The following is a 22,212-nucleotide window of genomic DNA, read 5'->3' on the forward strand; positions in this document are numbered from 1 at the left end:
AGAAGATGTCCGCGTACATGCAAGTGGCCATGATTTTGCGGAGCCTCCCGAAGGCATTCGATGCTCTTACCACCGCATTGGAGAGCCGTTCAGATCAGGAGCTGACGATGGAGCTTGTGCGAGCAAAGCTCATCGATGAAAGCCAAAAGCTGTACGGCGGGAATGTTCAGGAAGAGCGTGTGCTGAAGGCGAAAAACGAAGCAAAACCGGCAGGTGTTTGTTTCTTTTGCGGTCAAACCGGACATAAGAAGCGTGACTGCAAGGAGTTCCTGTCCCGGAAGAACACCGGGGAAAGCAACGATAAGAAGAAAAAGAAGAATAAGTGGAAGCAGGAAGAAAAAGTGAAACAAGTGCGCGAAAACGACACGAGATCGTTCACGTTTATGGTTCGTGGCCATAAAAGTCGTAACGTTGCAAATTCCTGGTTGATCGACTCAGGTGCCACCTCGCACATGTGTAGCGACAAAAGTGCGTTCACTGAAATGGAACACGGTTCGCGTTCGAGTGTCATCGTCGCGGATGGCAGGGAAAATCGCGTAGAAGGCATCGGCGATTGCATGATTAAGTGCGCGGGTGACAGTGGAGAGACAGTTGAACTCACACTGCGGGGTGTGCTGTATGTCCCCACTCTAGAGGGAAATATGATTTCGATTGGAAAGCTCGCGTCAAAAGGTGTCCGTACGGTATTTGACAACACCGGTTGCAAACTCGTGTACGACAGTACGATAGTCGCGGTCGCGGATAAAGTGAGCGATATGTATTGGCTACGAGTCGTGGAGGATCGAGTGTTGAAGTCCGAGACACGGCATCACACGAAAAACTGCCAACATATCTGGCACCGCCGCCTTGGACACAGGGATCCAGACGTTCTTGGCGAAATACGACGACACGATTTGGCGACGGGTCTTAACGTTGTCGATTGCGGCATCCGGTGGACCTGTGAATGCTGCATCGAAGGCAAAATGGCTCGGCCATCGTTCCCGCATGTTGCGGAGAAGACGTCGACAAATGTGCTGGATATAATCCACAGTGATGTTTGCGGACCAATGGAGGAGGCAACTCCAGGAGGATGCCGCTATTACATGACCCTGATAGACGACCATAGCCGTTATGCTTACGTATATTTTTTGAAAAAGAAATCGGAGGTCGAGGATAGAATTCGTGAGTACGTAAGATTGGTGGAAAATCGCCTTGGGCGCAAACCGCGAATTATCCGCTCCGATCAGGGCGGAGAGTATTCCAGCAAGGCTCTACGAAAATTCTACGCGAAGGAAGGGATAAAAGCGGAGTACACCGCAGCATACTCACCTCAACAGAACGGGGTTTCTGAGCGAAAGAACCGGTCGTTAAGTGAAATGAGCCGGTGTATGCTTTTGGATGCAGGTATGCACAAACGATTTTGGGCTGAGGCAATAAACACCGCTTGCTACCTGCAGAACCGTTTGCCATCTGCGACCGTCGGTCGTACGCCATACGAGATTTGGTTTGGCAGAAAACCAGATTTGAATTACCTGCGATTATTCGGATGCGTTGGCTACGTATTGATTCCGTCAGCGAAACGAAAGAAATTGGACGTCAAAGCTGTGAAAATGACATTCGTTGGTTACTCGGCCGAGCATAAAGCGTATAGGATGCTGAATACACGGACGGGAGAAATCCAAATCAGTCGGGATGTCCGCTTTCTAGAGCTTGGTGATGGATCCAAGGATCAACTCCTCATTGATCAAAGGCTGGAGGAAAATTCGGAACGTAGCGAGGAAATCGAGTGGACTCTTGATAAAGTGGCGAAACAAGAAGAACAACCCCACGAGGTGGATGATACAAACTCCGAAGGTGATTTCTATGGCTGGGACGATGAAGATGACGGCTGGCCACGAGGGTTTTGGCACGATAACGACAACGACTGGCTTCGCGGACTGTGGAACGATGATGACGTAAGTGATCCGGTGCGTGTGAATGTGGAGCCAGTCGCACCTCCACCCGCTCGTCGTTCACAGAGGGCAACGGCAGGTGTTCCACCGATAAGGTATTCTGAAGGAGTGAATTCGGTGAAGCAAAGTTTCGTTGAACCAAGGTCGTATAAAGAAGCTGTGTCCGGTCCGCAGTGTGCCGAGTGGAAATCGGCGATGGAAGATGAAATGCAGTCTCATCGTGAAAACGGAACATGGGAGCTTGCGGAATTGCCAGCAGAGCGGAAAGCTATCGGATCAAAATGGATATATAAATGTAAGGCAGATGAGGATGGCAATCTCATCCGATTCAAAGCGCGGCTGGTGGCGCAGGGCTTCTGCCAAAAATATGGGACAGATTACGATCTGGTTTTCGCTCCCGTAGTAAAGCAGATAACGTTCCGGACGATGCTGATTGTGGCAAGCAAGCGGAAGATGTTGACGAAACATGTGGACATTAAGACTGCGTATCTTCATGGGCAGCTACAGGAGGAGATCTTCATGCGCCAGCCTCCGGGGTATGAGAGTGGTAAGCCGAATGAAGTCTGCCGGTTGAGACGCAGTATTTACGGGCTTAAGCAGGCAGCCCGTGTCTGGAACACGAAGATCGACGAGGTGCTGAAACACATGGGTTTTGTCCAATCAACGGCGGACCAGTGTCTTTATATACGCCAAAGGGTGGGTAAGTGCGTCTTTGTGCTTATTTATGTTGACGATGTCATTGTTATCTGTTACACTGAGGAGGAGTTCGCTGAGGTGGTCCAAGGACTGAAACAGAACTTCATGATAAGCGTCATGGGTAACCTACGATTTTTCCTCGGAATACGTGTTCGCATTGATGATGGACAGTACTGTATTGACCAGCAAGCCTATTTGGAACGAGTTCTGGAGCGATTCGGCATGCAAGATGCAAAGCCGTCTAAATACCCGATGGATCCCGGCTTCCTGAAACAAAAGGAGGAGAATGGTAGAAGATTGGATTCGCCGGAAGCATATCAAAGTCTAATTGGGGCTTTGTTATACGTCACCGTTACCACCAGACCAGATGTTTCAATTGCCACATCAATACTGGGGAGAAGAGTGAAGGAACCATCTGAGGCGGATTGGAATGAGGCCAAGCGAATACTACGTTACCTCAAAGGTACGCTGGATACGGTATTGTACCTAAGGGGTGATGAACAGAAGCTTGAGTGTTTTGTGGACGCTGACTGGGCAGGCGATGCCAGTGACCGCAAATCAAACTCTGGGTACTTGTTTAAGTTCGGCGGTGGACTCATCGGATGGGGCTGTCATAAGCAGAAGTGCGTGGCCTTATCTAGCACCGAGGCTGAATATGTGGCGCTTGCGGAATGTCTGCAAGAGATAAAATGGATCCAGAAGTTAATGTTCGACGTTGGTGAGCACCTAGTTCTCCCGATTCTGGTGAATGAGGACAACCAGAGTTGCATTGCATTGACTCGAGGAGACCGAGCTGAACGCAAGGCGAAACACATCGACACGAAATACAACTTCGTCAAAGATATGGTTCGAGACGGCATCGTACAACTGACATATTGCCCGACCGAGCACATGGAAGCTGATTTGCTGACGAAGCCGTTACAAGCTGTGAAACTGCGACGACTACGGGAGGCGATCGGCCTCAAGCCATTCAGCGTTGAGGAGGAGTGTTGAACCCGGTTCGACTTGCAACGACTGAACGAAAGCCCTTCAGGCAACACTGCTTAACGTCATATCAAATGTTAAAGAACACCAATAAATTCACTCTTGTCTGTAGCGTACTACCCGAGCAAAGTTAGAGATCAAATTGAAATCAGAATTTGCTGTTATGATGTAAGTTATTTTGAATACTCTATTTGATCTCATTTTGGTTGACTTAACGGTTAACACATCAAAAATGAGAGCAAAATTTTACACTGTTGAATCAAACGGAAAACTAAACCTGCTTTCAATGAAATCAATTTGATTACTGATTTTGCATTCATGATGTTTGACTGAATACGGGCCTGGCATAAATGGTTAGCATCCAAGCTTCTCACGCTGAAAGACTTGAGCTCAAATGTCACCTCGGGCTGGCTACGAATGACCTAAAATGTGTTTAACAAAACAAATAAACAATAATCGTTAGTTCAACGACAGATGAGCTTAAATTAAAGTTTAAACAAGACGTTAACAGCAGAACTTCAAGTTAAGTTGCTTTCATTTAAAATGTCTTGACTGCATAATGAAAGCACAATATGATATCAGACTAATGTCGTGACAATTGTAATCAAAATGAGTATTCATTATGATAGGAACTGCAAACTTTAATATCGATTTGCTTTCATTTTGTTAACCGACTTTGCTCGGGTAGCGTCCACACGTGTTGCCTTATTTCCTCTACTGAGTCCTCGTTTTAACAATTCTCTTAACCTCAACATAATAGACCCTTTGACTTATTAAATGATGAACGAAGTGGTCGAAAACTTGAAGGTTGTCATTTTATAAAGAGCTAAAAAATGGTTTGGAATTGATAAATACATAGTTCCATAAAAAGTAAACATAGTGCATTATCAATAGTAAAAAAAAGAAAAGTGAAAATTACTAATTTCATCATCTTTTCTGGGGAATGGTACATTCTGGGGATTTTTTTCTGGGAAATGGTACATTCTAGGGAATAGCATTCTAGGAAATAGCATTCTGGGGAATGGCTTTCAGGGGAATGTCATACAATCCAGATGTCAGTAGTGTGCTTTGGTCAGAAATTTTATTGTTTTTGCTCTGTCATTCATGTCGATTTGTCGGTGATATTCATATTCGAATCGGTTGAAAAAATACACTTAATCTTCTAGTTTACTCGATATCTATCCATTGCAAGCAATATTTTGATAATTGTTTATGTTTTGTGAATTGGTGCACAGGTAGATTGAGGTTAAGGAAACGCCACTGATTTAACGTAAAAAAATTTACGCATGTAACGTAAAAAATTTACGCATTTAACGTAAAAATTTAATTTAAATATCCTCCCACCCCGGATCACTTTAACGTTTATATACATCCTATCTAACTTGTATGCAACATTGTTTGAGTCTTGGCAAGCAAGCGTTGTTCCGCGAGATGTCACTGGTGAGTTCCTTGGCGATATATTTAGGGACAATTTATTCAAAAAGTTACGTCTGTTTGTCTGTGATAAAACTATTTATCGGTATAATTTTTCCACATTTATGCCAAATGACCACTATTTCAATCGGGGTTAGAGCCATTTTCACTACCTATAAATATTGTACCCCTAATAGCTCTGATTCTACCGGGTTCCGCTGCTTCGCCCATCAAGCACCAGTTTCATTATCCTCTCTCTCTCTTTGTAGAGCGAACACTAGTTGCCATGCCAAAATCACTGCATGATTCATTACAGCGTGCGAAATGCCAACTTACTTCTCTGCTTCTGCAGATGTACGACAGATTTTCGAATTAAGTTTCTCGGTTGAATCATGATTCCCAGTGTGTCTCCTTGGGGCAAAAATTGCTACGCTATGTTTGTTGTTGCTTGAAAATTGGGCAATTTTCATTCAATGAATATGATAATATTGCTAGCTAATAGTCCACCTTTGAATATAGTCGTCATCTCATTAGCCAAGCAATCTCCGTATTTTAGCAAATCATGTATAAAGCATCAATACTTATAGGTACGCCAGTTTGCTCCATCAGAATCACAAAAAACACACATGTAATAAAGTTTAACACCGACTCCAGCCTTCTCAAATTCGATTCCCACGGTACAACAAAACCATCTAGAAGCACATTTCCCCATTTCAGATTCCGAATCAAATGAAGAAAACAATGCTTCGACGTCGGATTCCGGTTTTGGCGAGCAAACTGTTTCCAAAAGCAGTACCATTTCGTCATCCTCTTCCACGGTCACTCTGGTCGGGACTGAGATCTCAACGCCATCCGTTCCCGCGACAACGACCAGCGACAGTTCCAGCACTGCTGATTCTTCAACCGCTATCATCGCCACCAACCCAACGGTCGATGCCATTCCATCGAGTGAAATCGGCTCGATCGCAACCACCGAAGAGGTGCTTCCACCGCCGAAAGTGTTCACCGAGCAACTGATTCCGGATTTACTCCCCGTGGTCACCGAGAGTGGCCTGACGCTGCGGCCTATTCGTAGCACGTCGAATCTCAGCACTGCCAGCAGTATGGCCAACAGCACCACTACCAATGCGAGCACAATCGCGCACATCAACACGAAGAAGCCACCGCTGGTAACGGCCAAGGTAGACACCGGACGGAAGACGGCGGGGTCCTCCACTTCCTCCTCCTTCAAGAATGTGATAAACAAGCCCCATTTGATAGCGACTACCCCGAATATGCTCAAATTAAAGGACTTTGGAGTCAGTCAATCCCAGCAACAATCACCACAACTACAGCAGCAACAGCAGACACAATCTTCGATGGGAAAAATGGCGCCAGGCTCCTTGGGAGTCAAGAAGGCTAACCCACTCCACCACAAGCGAGGCGAAGGTAAAATACGACCGCAAACACCACAAATGTTTAGCCATTTTAGGTCCCATCGGAACGAGTATCTCAACCCGGCTAGTCAGAAGAACCTCAACATTAGTCTGGACTATTTGGCACAGTTGGACGAGAAGAACGACAAGGTGATCTACGAGGAGAAAAGCAATATGTTCCTATACATCGATCTACATGGGCATGCCTCGAAGAAGGGCGTCTTCATGTACGGGAACCATCTGCCCAGCACGATCGAAGCCGTCGAGTGCATGCTTCTGCCTCGGCTCATGAGCATGAATTCACAGCATTTCCACTATGATGCATGCAACTTTAGCGAAAGGAATATGTATTACAAGTAAGTGGTTGTAAAGGGATTTGGTCTGTTGACAGTTTGACTGATGAAAACTTTGTTTTCCGTTTTAGGGGAAAACGAGACGGTCTATCGAAGGAAGGTTCTGGCCGTGTGGCCATCTACAAATGTACAGGATTGATCAAAAGCTACACCCTGGAGTGCAACTACAATACCGGCAAGAGCGTCAACATTCTGCCTCCGAGAGGAAAAGAACCCGTCACTGCCAAAGTTCAATCGCCGGTACCGCCCAAGTACACACCCGCCGTGTTTGAAGAGGTACCACCTACGTTATGAGTCTCTTCCGCGGGTGGCGTTCTAATTCTCAATCATATATCTTCCCATTCCAATAGGTTGGACGAGCCCTAGGTCCTTCGATACTGGATCTAACCAACTCGAATCCGCAGTCGCGGGTGCACAACTCCGAGTTCCGCACGCTGCAGGGACTGCGCAATACGCTGCGCATCGAAATCGAACGCGGCTCGTCCAAGGCTCGTGTAACCAATAAGGTAATGTGTTGCCCCCGAAGTGCCCTTTGCTATGCTGCCTGACCCCCTACTGGCTACTACTACTAGCTTGATGTACAGAAAACAAAAAAAGAATGATGCAAGCAGCACCGGTGACGCTCTCTCTCTCTCTCTCACTCTTTTTCTCTCATTCGGTGCTGCTTACCTTTTTTGCTCGTTTATCAACCATTGTTATCGCTTGTGTGCTGTTATTGCATTTGTTTGGTGTTGGTGCATTTGTTCCGTTTGCTTTCATTTTCGTTTAGTTTAGTTTTTGTGTGTAGAATCTGGCGTTCATCTATTTCTTGGGGCGTTTATATTAGAGTAGGGAAATGCGTGACTGAGGGGGGAGGGGTTTCAATCCTTGTTTCAGCAGATGCCTGATCCTCTAAATATTTTGGGGAAGCTCTGTGAACTTTAAATCAGCCTAAATTTAAGAAAGATCATGCAAATTTCAGTTCCTAATAAGAGTTTTAAGGCATTCCTAGGATAATTCCAACGAAATTTTCAAAAAAAAAATTCGGAAAAGAACTCCAAGATAACTCTGAGCAAAATTTTAAGACAATTCTGAGGCGAATTGCATGGGAATTCCAAGGAGAATTCAAGCGAATTTAAATTAGAACTACGGATGGAAGCTTTAGTGAATTCTTCAAAAATTCGTAGAGAATATTAGGATAAATTCCATGATTTTTTGTGTTCTGCGAAGAATTTTTGATTGTTATAAAGAAATGTTCAAAGGACTTCCAAATAGAATATTAAATTGTTATCAGAGGAATTATTAAAAGAACTCTATGAAGGGAAATTATTCTAAAGATATTCATTAGAACATACACTGCCAATACCGCCACACTTCGCAGGTCAGTCCCATGGCGGAAATCGGTAAGTCAAGAAAATCACGTTTTAAGTTTGCTTCGTACCGCTTCTTATGTGACTGTTTTTCCAAACTTTTTCAGAACGAAGTTGATGAGTTCATCCAGTATTATGAAAATATGGATAATTAGCTACCATGTTCGGTCTGGGAAGGCACTTTCCCTTTCGGCAGTGGACTGTATCGGCAATGATTGGTGGAGGAGGCAAGCGTCGATCTAAATCAAAACTCTTTTGTGCTCTGAAAAGAGCTGGGGGTGGGGTTCAACGCTTGCTCCGAACCAGGGATGCTTGCTGGGTAATTATTTAAACGGCGAACGGCTACGCTAGTAACTACTTTATTTCTCTCCTCTATCTCTCTACAAAGGTTTGCTTTTTCTGCTGCTGATGCCTGCTCGTGGACGGTCAAAAAGAAAATGAATGTCAGTTTGCCTAATGGGTGCCACTTTTATAGGAGCGCGCTGTCTGCGCATGGTGATATGGACGTCGCTGATTGGTTAGTGTTGTTTGTCGCTGTTCGTCAGCGGCGATTGTCAAGATGGTTGGTTCACTTTCGGCGGAGACGGAACATACTCCCCCGGTTGAGGTAACTCAACAATTACCAGGAGGTTGTACGTTATCTTCGATAGGCAGTACCGATATCTTGTTGATAGGGCGTCTGTAGCTGGAACCTCCTGCAACGACATCGACAGTTCGGACCAAACCGTCATCGCCTGGATATACGGCTATGATGCGACCCAACTTCCAGTTGAGTGGGGGTTGGTTTCGATCGTGGAGCAGAACAACCATGTTTTCACGGATGTTCGGCGTAGTTCGAAGATTCTTCTTTCTGGGTTGTAGGGTGTTCAGATAGTCGCGACTCCAAGCGCGCCAGAAATGTTCGCGCATAAGTTGCAGGTGTTGCCATCTAGTTAGACGTGCTGCCTTGACGTCTTCCAAGGATGGCTCGGGTATGGCAGTGAGAGGGCGTCCAATCAGATAGTGGGCTGGCGTAATCACCAGTGGGTCTGCCGGGTCGTTGGAGATGGTGAAAAGTGGTCGAGAATTTAGCACAGCTTCGATTTCTACCAGAACGGTGGATAGCTCCTCGAACGTGAGCTTTACGTTGCCGACAATACGCTTTAGATGGCTCTTGGCGGACTTGACTGCGGCCTCCCAAAGGCCACCGAATTCGGGTGCGTCCGGTGGGATGAAATGCCACTCGATCTCACGGTTGCGGCAGAATTTCTCGATGGTGTTAAAGGCTTGCTGATCCCGGAACTGTTGGAACAAGGCGTTCAGTTCATTGTTGGCACCTCGGAAGTTGGTTGCATTATCCGAGTGCAGCTGTTGGATCATTCCTCGTCGTCCAAGGAATCGCTTCAGGGACGCCAGAAAGGCATCGGTGCTTAAGTCGGAAACCGCTTCTAGGTGGACGGCCTTGGTGGTCATACAAACAAAGACGGCCACATATGATTTCACTAGAGCAGGACGGCGCACACCTTTCTTAATCAGGAAAGGCCCGGCGTAGTCCACTCCGGTCACGGCAAATGGGGGCGATGGTACCACTCTCGATGCTGGCAGGTTTCCCATCAGTTGGCTGGTATTGGTTGGATTAATCCGGAAGCATCTCACACACTTACGTGTAATTTGCCGGATGGTGGAGCGAGCGTTCAGAAGCCAATATCGTTGTCTCATGGCGTTCATCAGGCCAGACTGCCCGACGTGAAGCTGTTCGACGTGCATCTGTCGAATCAAAAGGCGTACCACCGGGTCCTTGTCTGGTAAGATGATGGGATGACGGCTCTCGAACGGTAGTTGTGAGCGATCGAGTCGACCGCCCACACGAAGTAGACCATCGGTATAGATAGGACGCAGGTTTGCCAACTTCTTGCAGGGTTCGTGGGCAACAACTCGTTGAATCTCGTCCGCCAAATGAACGAACTGAACCACGTGGATTATAGCTTCGGTTGCCTGTCGCAGTTCCGGTATCATCAGGTGATGGTTTGTCTTCCGCTCGGCAGGGTTCTTCATACGGCAGTTACCAACGAATCGCAAGACGTAGCCCATTACACGTTGGATTTTGCGGAAGCTGCTGTATCTGGAGAAAAATGGGAAAGGTTCCATACTCACAGCTGCGGTGACGATGACTGGTTTCAGCTCTGGCAGCAACGGATCTGGTACTTCTTCGGGTGGATCGATGTCGTATTTCACTCTCTGGAGGAACTCAGGGCCATTCCACCAAAGGTTGTTGTTCTCCAAGGCTCCAGGTAGTTGGCCGCGCGAGACGATGTCGGCAGGGTTCTGCAGCGATCTAACGTACTCCCACCGGAATCCACCAGTGTGTTCTTGAATTACAGCGATTCGGTTTCGGACGAAAATAGGAGTTGGTTGAGCGGTTTCTTGATCCAGGCTAGGACAATCGTACTGTCACACCAAAGTACAATTTCCCGGAACTCCATATCCAGGGCAGGTAATACCTTCAGAACTAATCGTGTCAGCAGGAGAGCGGCGCAAAGTTCTTTTCGTGGGATGGAAAGATCGTGAAGAGGGGCCAACTTGGATTTGCTTGTCAGTAGGCGGAGCTTCGCTGAACCATCGTTGAACAGGCTTCGTAGGTAGATGCAGGCCCCGTACGCCACTGTTGAGGCATCGGAGAACCCGTGCAATTCGAACGCGACGACTCCTTGGAATGTCACGCATCTTGGGATGGCGATGTTGTGCAAATGCGACAACGAAGCTTGAAGTTCTTGCCACTTTTGCGCCGTGTCTTCATCAATCGGATCGTCCCATCCGACCTTGAGCTGCCACAACCGTTGAGCCATTAGTTTTGCCAATACGATGACTGGAGAGACCAGCCCAAGAGGGTCGAAGAATTTGGCTATCTCCGAATACATTACCCTCTTCGTAACACGTTGTTGTAATGGCGGCGGTAGCTTCGGATGGTTTGCAATGTACAGCGTATCGGCATTCGGATCCCAGAGCAAGCCAAGGACCTTGATAGCTTCGTTTACATCACGTTCTTCTAACGGTACCCTTTTTTCCTGGTCTTCCACGGGAATGCGCTCGAGAAATTCTTTGGAGTTCGAGCACCATTTATGTATCGGAAAACCACCACGTCCTAGGAGATGCTTCAATTGTTGTTGAGCTTCGATTGCATCTTCCACCGAGTCTGCGCCGGACAGTACATCGTCCATGTACGTCTCCTCCTTTACAATGCGAGAGGCGATAGGAAAAAACTCACCTTCTTCCTCGACGAGCTGTACCAGGCACCTTGTTGCGAGGTATGGAGCGGATGCTGTACCGTAGGTAACAGTACACAGTTCCAGAACCCGTAGCTTCTGCGACGGGTGTGGTCTCCAGAAGATTCTGAGGAAACGTCGATCTTGTAGTGCTTGCAGTACCTGCCGGTACATCTTGGCAACGTCTCCAGAAAAGGCGATCTTGAACTTTCGGAAGCGTAGGACGATGAAATGCAGATCATTCTGCACCATAGGACCGACTTGCAGGACTTCGTTTAAAGACAGCTTTTCGGATGACGACTTGGCACTTGCATCGAACACGACACGACATTTTGTGCTCGAGCTGGACGGACGCAGTACAGCGTGATGTGGAAGATAATACCTCTGCTGGTTGGGAGGATCATCAGCTTCATTGATTTCACGGCAATGTTCGAGAACCTCGTACTCTCGAACGAACTCTACGTACTGCGCTTGTAGTTCGGGATTGTTCATCAGTCGTTTCTCCAGCATCAGGAACCTCTTCAGAGCTAAAGCACGGCAATCGTCCAGCTGCGAAGAATTTTCGTTGAACGGCAAGCTCACGATAAATCTTCCGGACTCGTCACGCTGGTATGTGGACAGAAAGTGTGCTTCGCATGCCATCTCCTCGGTTGATAACTTGGGTACGTCCGGCACTTCCTCGATTTGCCAGAACTTGTACATCTTTCGCTCGATGTCTTCAAGAGAAACGTGGCTGGCATGCTGAACTGATACGTTGGAAATCTGTGGCTCGACGATGACACCAGATACGATCCACCCAAGGTGAGTGTCTCGCAACTGTGGCAGGTTGTCCGCCAGGTTGAGTTGGCTTGGCTTCAGTATATCAAAAAACAGCTCTGCGCCGATCAACAGGTCCACCTTATCGGGCGTGTGGAACTCGGGATCGGCAAGAACCACTCCAGCAGGGATGTCCCAATTGTTGATGTTGATCTTCGACGATGGAATTGTGCCCGTTACTTTCGGCGTCACTAGGCACTCGAGGCTGGCTTGGAAGTTGGATACTCGGGACTTGAATTTCAGCGTCACCTTGTCACGAGCGAGGGTGCGCAACGCGTTGATACCGGTGATCGAAACGTTGGCTGGCTTCTTCGGCAGACCCAGGCGATTGGCCATGTCTTCGGTCACGAAATTCACCTGGGAGCCGCTGTCCAACAGGACGCGGCATGGATGGGGATGACTCTTCTTATCAAACACCTGCACCACTGCGGTAAGCAGTAGTACCGTCTTGGTCGACTGGGCGAAGTTTGACGAACAGGTGGTGGACACAGGATGTTCCACGGGGGCAAGAATCTTCTGCACCGACGTCGACGGTTGACTCGGAGCAGCCGGAACCGGTGGCGGGATTGCCATAGATTCCGCGGAAAGAGAAATGTTTGGCATTTTCTCCTGGGTGGGTGCCCCATCATCATGGAGCAACGTGTGGTGTCGGCGCTGACACTTGTGGCACGTCTTGATTGAAGGGCAGTTCTTGGAACGGTGTTCTTTGCGCAGGCAGTTAAAGCAGACTCCTGCGGCTCGGATCTTTTCGTTCTTCTGGGAAGCGGTTAGGTTGTTCAGGGCAGTGCACTGGAAGTTCCGATGATCACCACCACAAATCTCACATGCTTGGGACGCATTGGTGGAAACTGCGTGGCTCTTCTGCGGCTGAACTCTTGAAGGTAGCTGGGCTTGTTTTGGCTTGATTGTTGGCGGCACTGACTGGAACGCTGCTTCGCAGTTTTCCAGAATCTGGCATCTGAATTTCAGGAACTCGATGACTTGGGAATACTTCGGAAGATCTCCTTTTTTCTGGGTCCCTTCCCAGGACTTACGGGTCGATTTATCAAGTGCTGAAATTATCAGATACACAATGATGTGTTCTGAAACTCCGGTGATTTGTTGCTGAAGGTAGCGCAAACTTTCGACGTGGTGAGTGGTTTCGTTCAGCAATGTTCGCAATTCCTTATGAGACTCCGACGTCATCTTCTTGAGGAACAACAACCCACGGATGTGAGTTTCCACTATGACTCGCTTGTTCTCGTATCGGTCCGTTAAAATGGTCCAAGCTTGCTCGTAGTTACCCTCGCTTAGGAGCTTAGCGTCCAGAACTCCAGTAGCATCTCCGATAAGAGCTTTATCGAGGTGATACAATTTTATGGCATTTGTATCCCCCGAGTTGGCCATCAGGTCCTGGAAGATGGCCTTAAACTTGGGCCATGCGTCGTAACTCCCATCGAACGTTGGGATTGGTGCTTTTAACGGTTGCTGCTGGATAATCACGTGAGGTGCTGCTGGAATGGTTGGAGGAACCTTTGGAGTGGCTCGAGCCTTTGCCTCTAGCAGTAACTCTTCCACAGCATTGGATACGTCGTAGTACAGTTTCTCGAAGCTTGCGTATTCGTCATCCTGTCCATCGAGCGCTTCATCGGGTACCAGGGCTATTACCTTGCTGTGGAATTGGCTGTACTCAGCGTAGGTAACAGCCAGGTTCTTGGATAGCACACCAAGTTGTGCCAATCCAAGCGTCTCATTGATCAACGTCCGATTAATCCGCACCAACTTCATTTTCGCTTGGGAGCGCTGGCGAACCAATCCACGATATTTCTTTGCTGTAGCTTCATCCCAGTCGGCTTCCCATTCGTCGAATCCATGGAACGATCCAGATCCATCCGATGGTGACGGATTTCCTTGTTGCTGTTCGACACCAGCATCTTGCACGCCATCGCGAGTCGCACCAGCATCTTGCACACCATCGCGTGTCGACGAACGCGTAATAGGCATTTTCGTATTTTTACGAAATCACTTTGTCTTTAACTTGTCGCGAACGCGCACACGAACTCGATTCACTTGCTATGCTTCGCGCACGACGGGCATCGGCAACAGCGGAAGCAGTTTTGTTTTGGCACTGTTTGCTAGCGTAGCTCGTCCTTTTCCCCACTCGGAAGGCGGCAGGCAGTTCGATCCTTTTGGTAGGACTGGGCAAACTTTCGGGCGAAAGCTTCTTCAAACGGCTCGCTATCCGGTTCGTGATGGACCAAATTGATGTTCGGTCTGGGAAGGCACCTTCCCTTTCGGCAGTGGACTGTATCGGCAATGATTGGTGGAGGAGGCAAGCGTCGATCTAAATCAAAACTCTTTTGAGCTCTGAAAAGAGCTGGGGGTGGGGTTCAACGCTTGCTCCGAACCAGGGATGCTTGCTGGGTAATTATTTAAACGGCGAACGGCTACGCTAGTAACTACTTTATTTCTCTCCTCTATCTCTCTACAAAGGTTTGCTTTTTCTGCTGCTGATGCCTGCTCGTGGCCGGTCAAAAGGAAACTGAATGTCAGTTTGCCATTTAAATGATCTTTATTTCTTGTAATTGTGTGGTTTACATGTATGAATTTTTTTAAGTGACACAGATGCGTCTTTTCAACTTTAGTACATTTGAGATTTTAATTATTATTTACAGTTCCTAGTCCTATCAGGCCTATTTTAAAGTATGACCACCTTGGTGGGATTGGTTTGATTTGAATTGGAAAAAGGAGACTACTTATAACTACTATTTACAACTACAACTAACCTACAACTACTATGTACACCTAACCTACTATATACAAATTGCTTATCAAAGCATGTTCTGATAAATTACATTTTTGTGCAAATTTAGTCTTAATTTCGTTAATTTTGGAATCTATTTTGGCAATGCCTGCCTCTTCATGTAAATTTGTTATTCTAGTGTCGAAAGGACGATCAAGAACCATCCTCAGCACTCTATTCTGAGCGACCTGAATTTTGTTCCTGTGAGTCTGTGCACATGATTCCCACACCGGAGCTGCGTAGAGGATAGCAGGTGCTATGATTTGTTTGTAGACGGCCAGTTTGTTCACCCTTGAGAGGCGGGATCTGCGGCAAATCAGCGGATATAGACACCTAACCAAGGCGGAACACTTGACTACGGTTTTCTCCACATGCGAGCGGAATAGAAGCTTTTCGTCAAACAACATCCCGAGATAGGTTACTTCGGCGGACCACTCAACCCTTGTGCCATCCATGATTACAGTACAAGAGGGAGCCGGTTTTAGTTTGGGTGATTGTCGATGGAGGAACATGATTGTTTGTGTTTTGGAAGCATTGATTTTGATTTTCCACGTGGTGGCATAATCAGCAAAGGCGTTAAGGCATCGTTGAAGTTTGTTCGTTATTTCGCGAGGCATCCTTCCTTTGACGGCTATTGCGGTATCATCTGCGAATAGGAAAAACACGCAACCGTCTCCAAGGGGAGGAATGTCGGAAGTGTAAATGCTGTAGAGCAAGGGGCCCAGCAGACTGCCTTGCGGGACTCCTGCAGGGATGGAAAACGTGTCTGAAAGACAACCATTCAACGATACCTTAAACGACCTTTGCTGGAGGTAGCTACGGGTGATTTTAACCAGATGTAATGGAAAGTTGAAGTTACAGAGCTTGTATACAAGCCCATTGTGCCAGACATTATCAAACGCTTTCTCAACGTCTAACAATGCCATGGCTGTGGACTTGGATACAGCTCTGTTACTTCGGATGTTATTCATCACCCGCACTAGCTGGTGATTGGTGGAGTGCCCCTTTCTGAACCCAAACTGTTCCGGAAGGAGAATGTTATTTTCCTCGACAAACTTGAGCAAACGATTGAGAATGAGTTTCTCGAACAATTTGCTCAGCGCTGAAAGGAGGCTGATTGGTCTGTAGCTTGAAGCTAGCGTTGGGTCCTTCCCGGGTTTGCGGATAGGTATGATTTTCGCTGTCTTCCAGATGCTTGGAAAGTAGTGCAGTTCCAAGCATCTGTTGAAGACAGCAGCCAGCAGAGAGTGAACCTTCATGCTGAGATTTTTCAACACTAGGTTGAATATTCCGTCAAACCCGGGGGCCTTCATGTTTTTGGTGCATTTCAGCGCTGAGCAAATCTGTTCAACTGTGATTCTATCCTCCGGAGGGATGGCACAAGGGGAGGAATCAAAGTTGAGTACGCATTGCTCAACCTGAACTTCGAGCGGACTTTGGATGTTGGAGCCAAGCAAGTGCGATTTGGCAATATGCTCACCAATCGCATTTGCTTTCTCCTGAGGGGTGATTATGAGCCGATCGTCATCATTTTCATCTTTTAGTGGCGGAATGGGTTTAGGGTGCGTCTTTAAGACCTTGGCAACTTTCCAGAATGGTCTGGAGCGGTCGTCCAGATTCTGGACAAGCCGCCCGAAACTTTCGTTCCGGAGTGAGACCATTCTGGAAGCAATCTCCTTGTTCAGATCGGCCATTTCACGTTTAATCGCTTGATCTCCAGTCCTCTGAAACTGGCGTCTACGAACATTTCTCAGGCGAATTAAGAGTTGGGTGTGGGAATCAATAGCAATAAACTTACCCCTCACAGGAACTCGTCGGATGCACGCCTCGTCAGCCACGGTTATGGCTTGGTGGAGTCCCTCCAACGCTCGGTCGATGTCCTCCACGGTGTCAAGCGGCGGGTTGTCGATGATGTGCCTGTCTACCACGCGTCCAAACTGGGCCCAGTTTACGCGATGATAGTCCTTGCGCAGGCTTGAAGCAGGAGCCACGTTGCAGCCCAGCTCAGACACCACCGGTTGGTGGTCGGAACTGAGTTCGTTCAAGGCTACCGGCTTGGACAAGCCGATATTTGTCAGGAACAGGTCTAGCGTCGATGGGTTGCCCGCCGGTGAGATAAATGTTGGCTCATCCGAAAACCAAACGGAGTACAGCCCATGCTGTGAGTGGTCGAACAGGAGACGACCGTTCTGGTTCTGCTGGTAGTTCCGCCAGGCCTCATGGCGAGCATTCAGATCTCCTCCAACTACGAAGCGGGAACCGGTACGGGTGATGGTGGACAGGTCCTTCTTGAATTTAGCCGCTAGTCCACTGCTGGCGGCACACTGCCGAGGGCAGTAGACGGCGATGAACTGGACGTATCCAGTTGACGACTCCACCTCCACACCAAGGGCCTCGATGATAGTGGTGCGGATATGGGACAGAGTGTGGTATTTTATTCCTTTCTTGACGACGACCGCAACACCACCCCCCCTGGAGCTGGTGCGATCAAGCCGGATAATGTTGTGGTCAGGCAACCAGAAGCTGTCACCGGACTTTAGATGGGTCTCGGTTAGAAGGCCCACGTCGATGCTGTGCTTGCGGAGGAAGTCGGCAAGCTCAATCTCTTTTGCTCTTACAGAGCAAGCATTCCAGGTGACGATAGTTAGCGGTTTAGACGCCATACTGGATGATGAACTTACCGAGCACTTGGATCTGTTCGGGCTTATTGCGGCACTTACGAAGAGCACCGGACATGTTGACGAAGATTTCCATCAGTTCATCCGCTGAGAACAGATCGGGGTTGTTGTTTTGCGCTGTTGGTTGTCTCCAGAATCCAGGGGGGGATGGAGAGCTTTGGCCAGCAGAATCACCGGAAGTTGCTTGAGCGGAATGCACCCGTGAATTCACTTGCCTTTGCTGAGGAGCACGAAGGGGCGGGAAATCCTCCGTCCGAAATGCCGGGACTTTGTCCTTCTTGCGTCCTGGTTGGTTGTTAGTTGCCGCCTGTTTTCGGATGCGTTTGAAGTCCTCGCGTTTGGAGCACTGTCTGTCGGAACCTTGATGAGCACCACCACAGTTGGCGCATTTTAATGCCACGGCTCCATCCGCAGGGCAGTTGGAAGTGGCGTGTTCTTGAGCGCAATTGCTACAGCGTGGCTTGATGTTGCAGTTGCGAGTGCCGTGTCCAAAGTTCAGACATCGTTGGCACTAGGTCACATCGCGATGGCCTCCACGGTATGGCTCCCATCGTACGATTATGGAGTAGATTGAGCGGATAGCCTGCAGCGCATTCAGCGTCACCGTTCCCTTCTGGAAGTGCACCAGGAAAAGACAATCCGGGTACGTCTTCACGTTTTCGTCTCGCCTCGTCATCCGAAAGACAGCGATTGGGGCCAGCTTGTACCGGTCCTTGAGTTCTTCTTCGATCGCCTTGGGATCAACATCCGGTAGACCCCTGATGACTACCTTGAAGGGCTTTTCACCGGGGATGTCGTGCGTGAAGTATTCCGCATTGGAATCCTTCAGGAATTTGACTGCGATTTCGTATTCCGCTTTCGTCCGGAGCATCACCTTAGTGCCGATCCTGCTGATCTTGTACTCAGCTGCGATGCCCAGCGATGCGAAATCGCCAATGAGCGTCTTGAGTGGCACTACCTTCACCACCAGTGGAGGAAGCTTGATTTTCGCCGCACTCGGGCCGGCAGAATTCTCGGTTTCGACGGCGTCGCCGAAATCACCGATGTCGCTGGCGTTCGTCGCGGTAACATCGTCGCGTCCGCTCGTACCATCGGACTGACCTTGGTTCTTCTTCCTCTTTTTCGTCCGCTTCACAGGGACTGGGTTGGTATTTCCAACATCGGTGGGCAGAGTAGCGTACCTATTTGAGGTAGGTACCGAGCTACCCTCACCACTGTTCTTCTTCTCCGCTTGTTCACGAAGTCGGCTCCGAGAGCGCTGTCTTCCCATCACGCGATGCGACCGACACTACTGACGACGCGACGTGCAGTATATCTGCAAACGTTTGTAACAAACTATAGATTTATCGAACAACTCGACAAAGCGAGCAAAGACCGAACTATACTGCTTGACGATCAAACAGAGAATGAGTGATGAATGTCAGTTTGCCTAATGGGTGCCACTTTTATAGGAGCGCGCTGTCTGCGCATGGTGATATGGACGTCGCTGATTGGTTAGTGTTGTTTGTCGCTGTTCGTCAGCGGCGATTGTCAAGATGGTTGGTTCACTTTCGGCGGAGACGGAACATACCATATGCATTGAAAAACTCAGTTTGACAAAAACAACTATGGGACCAACATGCGACGAGCGGTAATATACTGCCTATAATCGCATATCAGTCCCATATGGATTATCATCAATTTTGAGATAACAACGCAATCCACTATCAATTGGCATATATTATGCGATAAAACTACGGACTTTGATCAGAAAGAAATGTGAGGACTTCATCAAGTCAGTTTGTCCCATCAAGCAAAGTAATCGTATATCAGTCCCGTCCTTAAATTCTATCGTCCAGAGATGAAGTTACAGTTCTGCTTTTCAAGTTGCCATATTTTTCGCTGATATATCAAAACATGCTAGATTGATTGCAACTGATTTTAACTTGTTTATTTGTTATGTTTGCTTCAACAGACTAGAAATAGTCCCAATGATGTGTTGTAAAAAAAGTACAGATTATACAGACTACATATACAACAGTTACAAACGAAAATAACTAGGAAAGCATAGTCAAGTTACTAAAAATGTATAAGTCTTAAATTTTACACTTAGCTGTTGAGTTTTCAAGCGCTTTCGGTCAGCAAAAAAGGCAGAGAATCTTCGGCGAAGCATATTCCGTGTCAAGTGGAAATCAAACATCGACGCTACTCGGTTGAACATTCGCTGCAAGCCGTAAATAGTGCTCCCTAAGCTATAATTAGTTCGAAGAAGTGGAAGTCTCAGCATAAGACTGTTGCGTAGTGATCGAGGTTGAACTTGCTTCTCTGTAAACATCTCTTCGGATACGTAAGAGCTCGACATTGATCAATTGGCAGCGATTCTCGTAGCTTGGAAGACGAAGTGGGTATCTCCAAGGCAGCTTACGGAGCGCGAAGCGAAGAAAACGTCGTTGCACAGATTCATTTCGCTCGGCCCCATTATTGTAGTTCGGGCTCCAGACTGCAGAGTAGTATTCCAACGTAGATCGTACGAGAGAGCAATAGAGCGATTTCAAGCAGTGAAGTTCTTAGTAATCTTGAAGACAAAGCCAAGAGTTCTGGACGCTTTGTCGACGACATACGATAGGTGGTGTGAGTATGTCAGCTTTGAGTCTAGAAAAACGCCTAGACGCCTGATTTTGGAGAGAACGGCAGTCGGCGAGTGAGCGGATGCGCAGAAAAACTTTCAGATCGTCTGCAAACGATAATCGTGGCCCTGTGACAACAAGGTGCACGTCGTCGAAGTAAAGGAGAAATACCAATGGTCCCAGATGGCTACCCTGAGGTATACCGGACTTTGCGCAGAAGCTTGCTGAGCGACAAGTACCCAAAGCTACTGTCAGTTGGTGCTCCGTGATGTATGAACGAAACCATCAAAATCAAAAGATTTCCACCGATCCCTAGCGTATCAAGCTTAGCGATCGCAATTTCGTGGTTCAGCTTATCGAAGGGTGCCGTAAGATCTGTGTAGATTGGGTCCGAGCAATCAAACTGTCTGTGATGTAAGACGTTAGACACAGCAGGTTCGTAGTTGTGGAAAGCTCAGTTATGAATCCGTGTTGATCTATACTTAGATATTGCTTGCAATGCGCATTTAGGGACTCTATGATAACCAATTCAAAAAGTTTTGATACAGCACTCAGCGACGTGATTCCCCGGTAGTTATTTACGTCGCGTTTGGTTCCCTTTTTATGAACAGGAAACAGCAAGACGGATAGATGCCGCTGGAAAGAGAGAGCTGGAATATGCGGCACAGTGGATCTAAAAGACAAGAGATGTTCTTTTTAAGAATAATCGACGGAACAAACCATCGGGTCCAGCCTTAGCTGAAGTCTTAAGTTTAGATGCTGCTCTATAAATCGTATCTGTAGTGGCTTCGACCATGCTGAGCGTTTGGTTGACCAATGGAACATTACTGGCCGCGGAAGTAATGAGATTAGCGGAGAGTTGCTCGCCTTCAAACACACTAGCAAATTTGGCTGAGAACAGGTTGCAAATGTCTTGTTGATTGCCAGCAGTTTCACCATTAAAAATCATGGAAGAGGGTAAGCCAACTTCTCTGCGTTGCTCATTTACGAAGTTCCAGAAGGATTTCGGGTGTGATTTTAGCCGCCGTTGAATCCTCCTTTGATAGCGTTGAAAACAAAGATGACCTAACCACTTATACTAGTGGTTGAGTCTGACATAGTAGCATGTCAGCGGCAGTGTGCGGAGTTTAGTAAATCTTCTGAGAGCAGCCTTCTTAGTTCTTTTTAACGAGCGAAGATCCTTCGTCATCCACGGGACGTGAGAATCGATATGGATCTTGGAATCTTTTTGGAAACGTGTCTGTCAATGACATATGCCAAGACGTGAGAAAAGGTTTGTGCAGCAATGTTGACGTCTACAGGATATAGAATATGCTCCCAATCTAGGTTGGTCAGCACATGGACAATACTGCGATGGTCAGCTCTACGGAAGTCATATGACACAGCGTTTGGAGTGCTGGTAAAATCATGGACAATAGTATTTTCGATCACGATAACTAAAGCATGCATGATGATGGTTCGGGTGCCGTGGAGAGGAAAGGAGCTGTATCACGAGCACTCACAAAGCAGAGATCCTGGGTGCGGTTGTTTTCATTCAACAGGCCATTGATTTGTGACAGAATTGCGGTACTATAACTGTCCAGGAGCTGGATGGTTCCTACGTGGAAAGATGAATGCTCGTGATCTGGACAAAAGAACAATAACTTCGTCGGAAGGGCCTGCTTTGTCTGAAGCGACCAAGACAGATCGGCAATGTGCGTCAATAAGCTCCAAGTCACGGGTTCGATCTGGAGGGATGTGCACTGCACAGAGAAGCAATTGACGATCACCAAGTTGAATAGCCACCCACACTTGTTCAACCGTGTTCCAGGAATTGTCCTCGATAACTTCTGCTTTCAGCTTGGAATTAACTGCGATAAGGACACCTCCCCCAGTAGTTTTCCTACTATTATTCGTGTTTCGATCGCAGCGAAATATTTCGTAGCCAGCACCAAAGACATTGTTTGT

At 47.6% G+C, this 22,212-nt stretch overlaps 1 protein-coding gene across 1 annotated transcript in view; it reads left to right on the top strand.

Annotated features, from left to right (window-relative positions):
- Window positions 1–22,212, top strand: part of LOC135697526 (uncharacterized) — a 64,119-nt gene that overhangs the window by 31,270 nt on the left and 10,637 nt on the right. The window contains exons 7-9 of the mRNA XM_065217277.1: window positions 5,742–6,795; window positions 6,864–7,068; window positions 7,143–7,298. Of these exons, the coding sequence (XP_065073349.1) occupies window positions 5,742–6,795; window positions 6,864–7,068; window positions 7,143–7,298 (1,415 nt within the window). The remainder of the gene's footprint in view (window positions 1–5,741; window positions 6,796–6,863; window positions 7,069–7,142; window positions 7,299–22,212) is intronic.

Source organism: Ochlerotatus camptorhynchus, unplaced genomic scaffold (genome assembly GCF_037179485.1).
Source record: "Ochlerotatus camptorhynchus isolate MF236.1 unplaced genomic scaffold, CSIRO-AGI_Acam_v1.1 ptg000071l, whole genome shotgun sequence".
NCBI lineage: Eukaryota > Metazoa > Arthropoda > Insecta > Diptera > Culicidae > Ochlerotatus > Ochlerotatus camptorhynchus.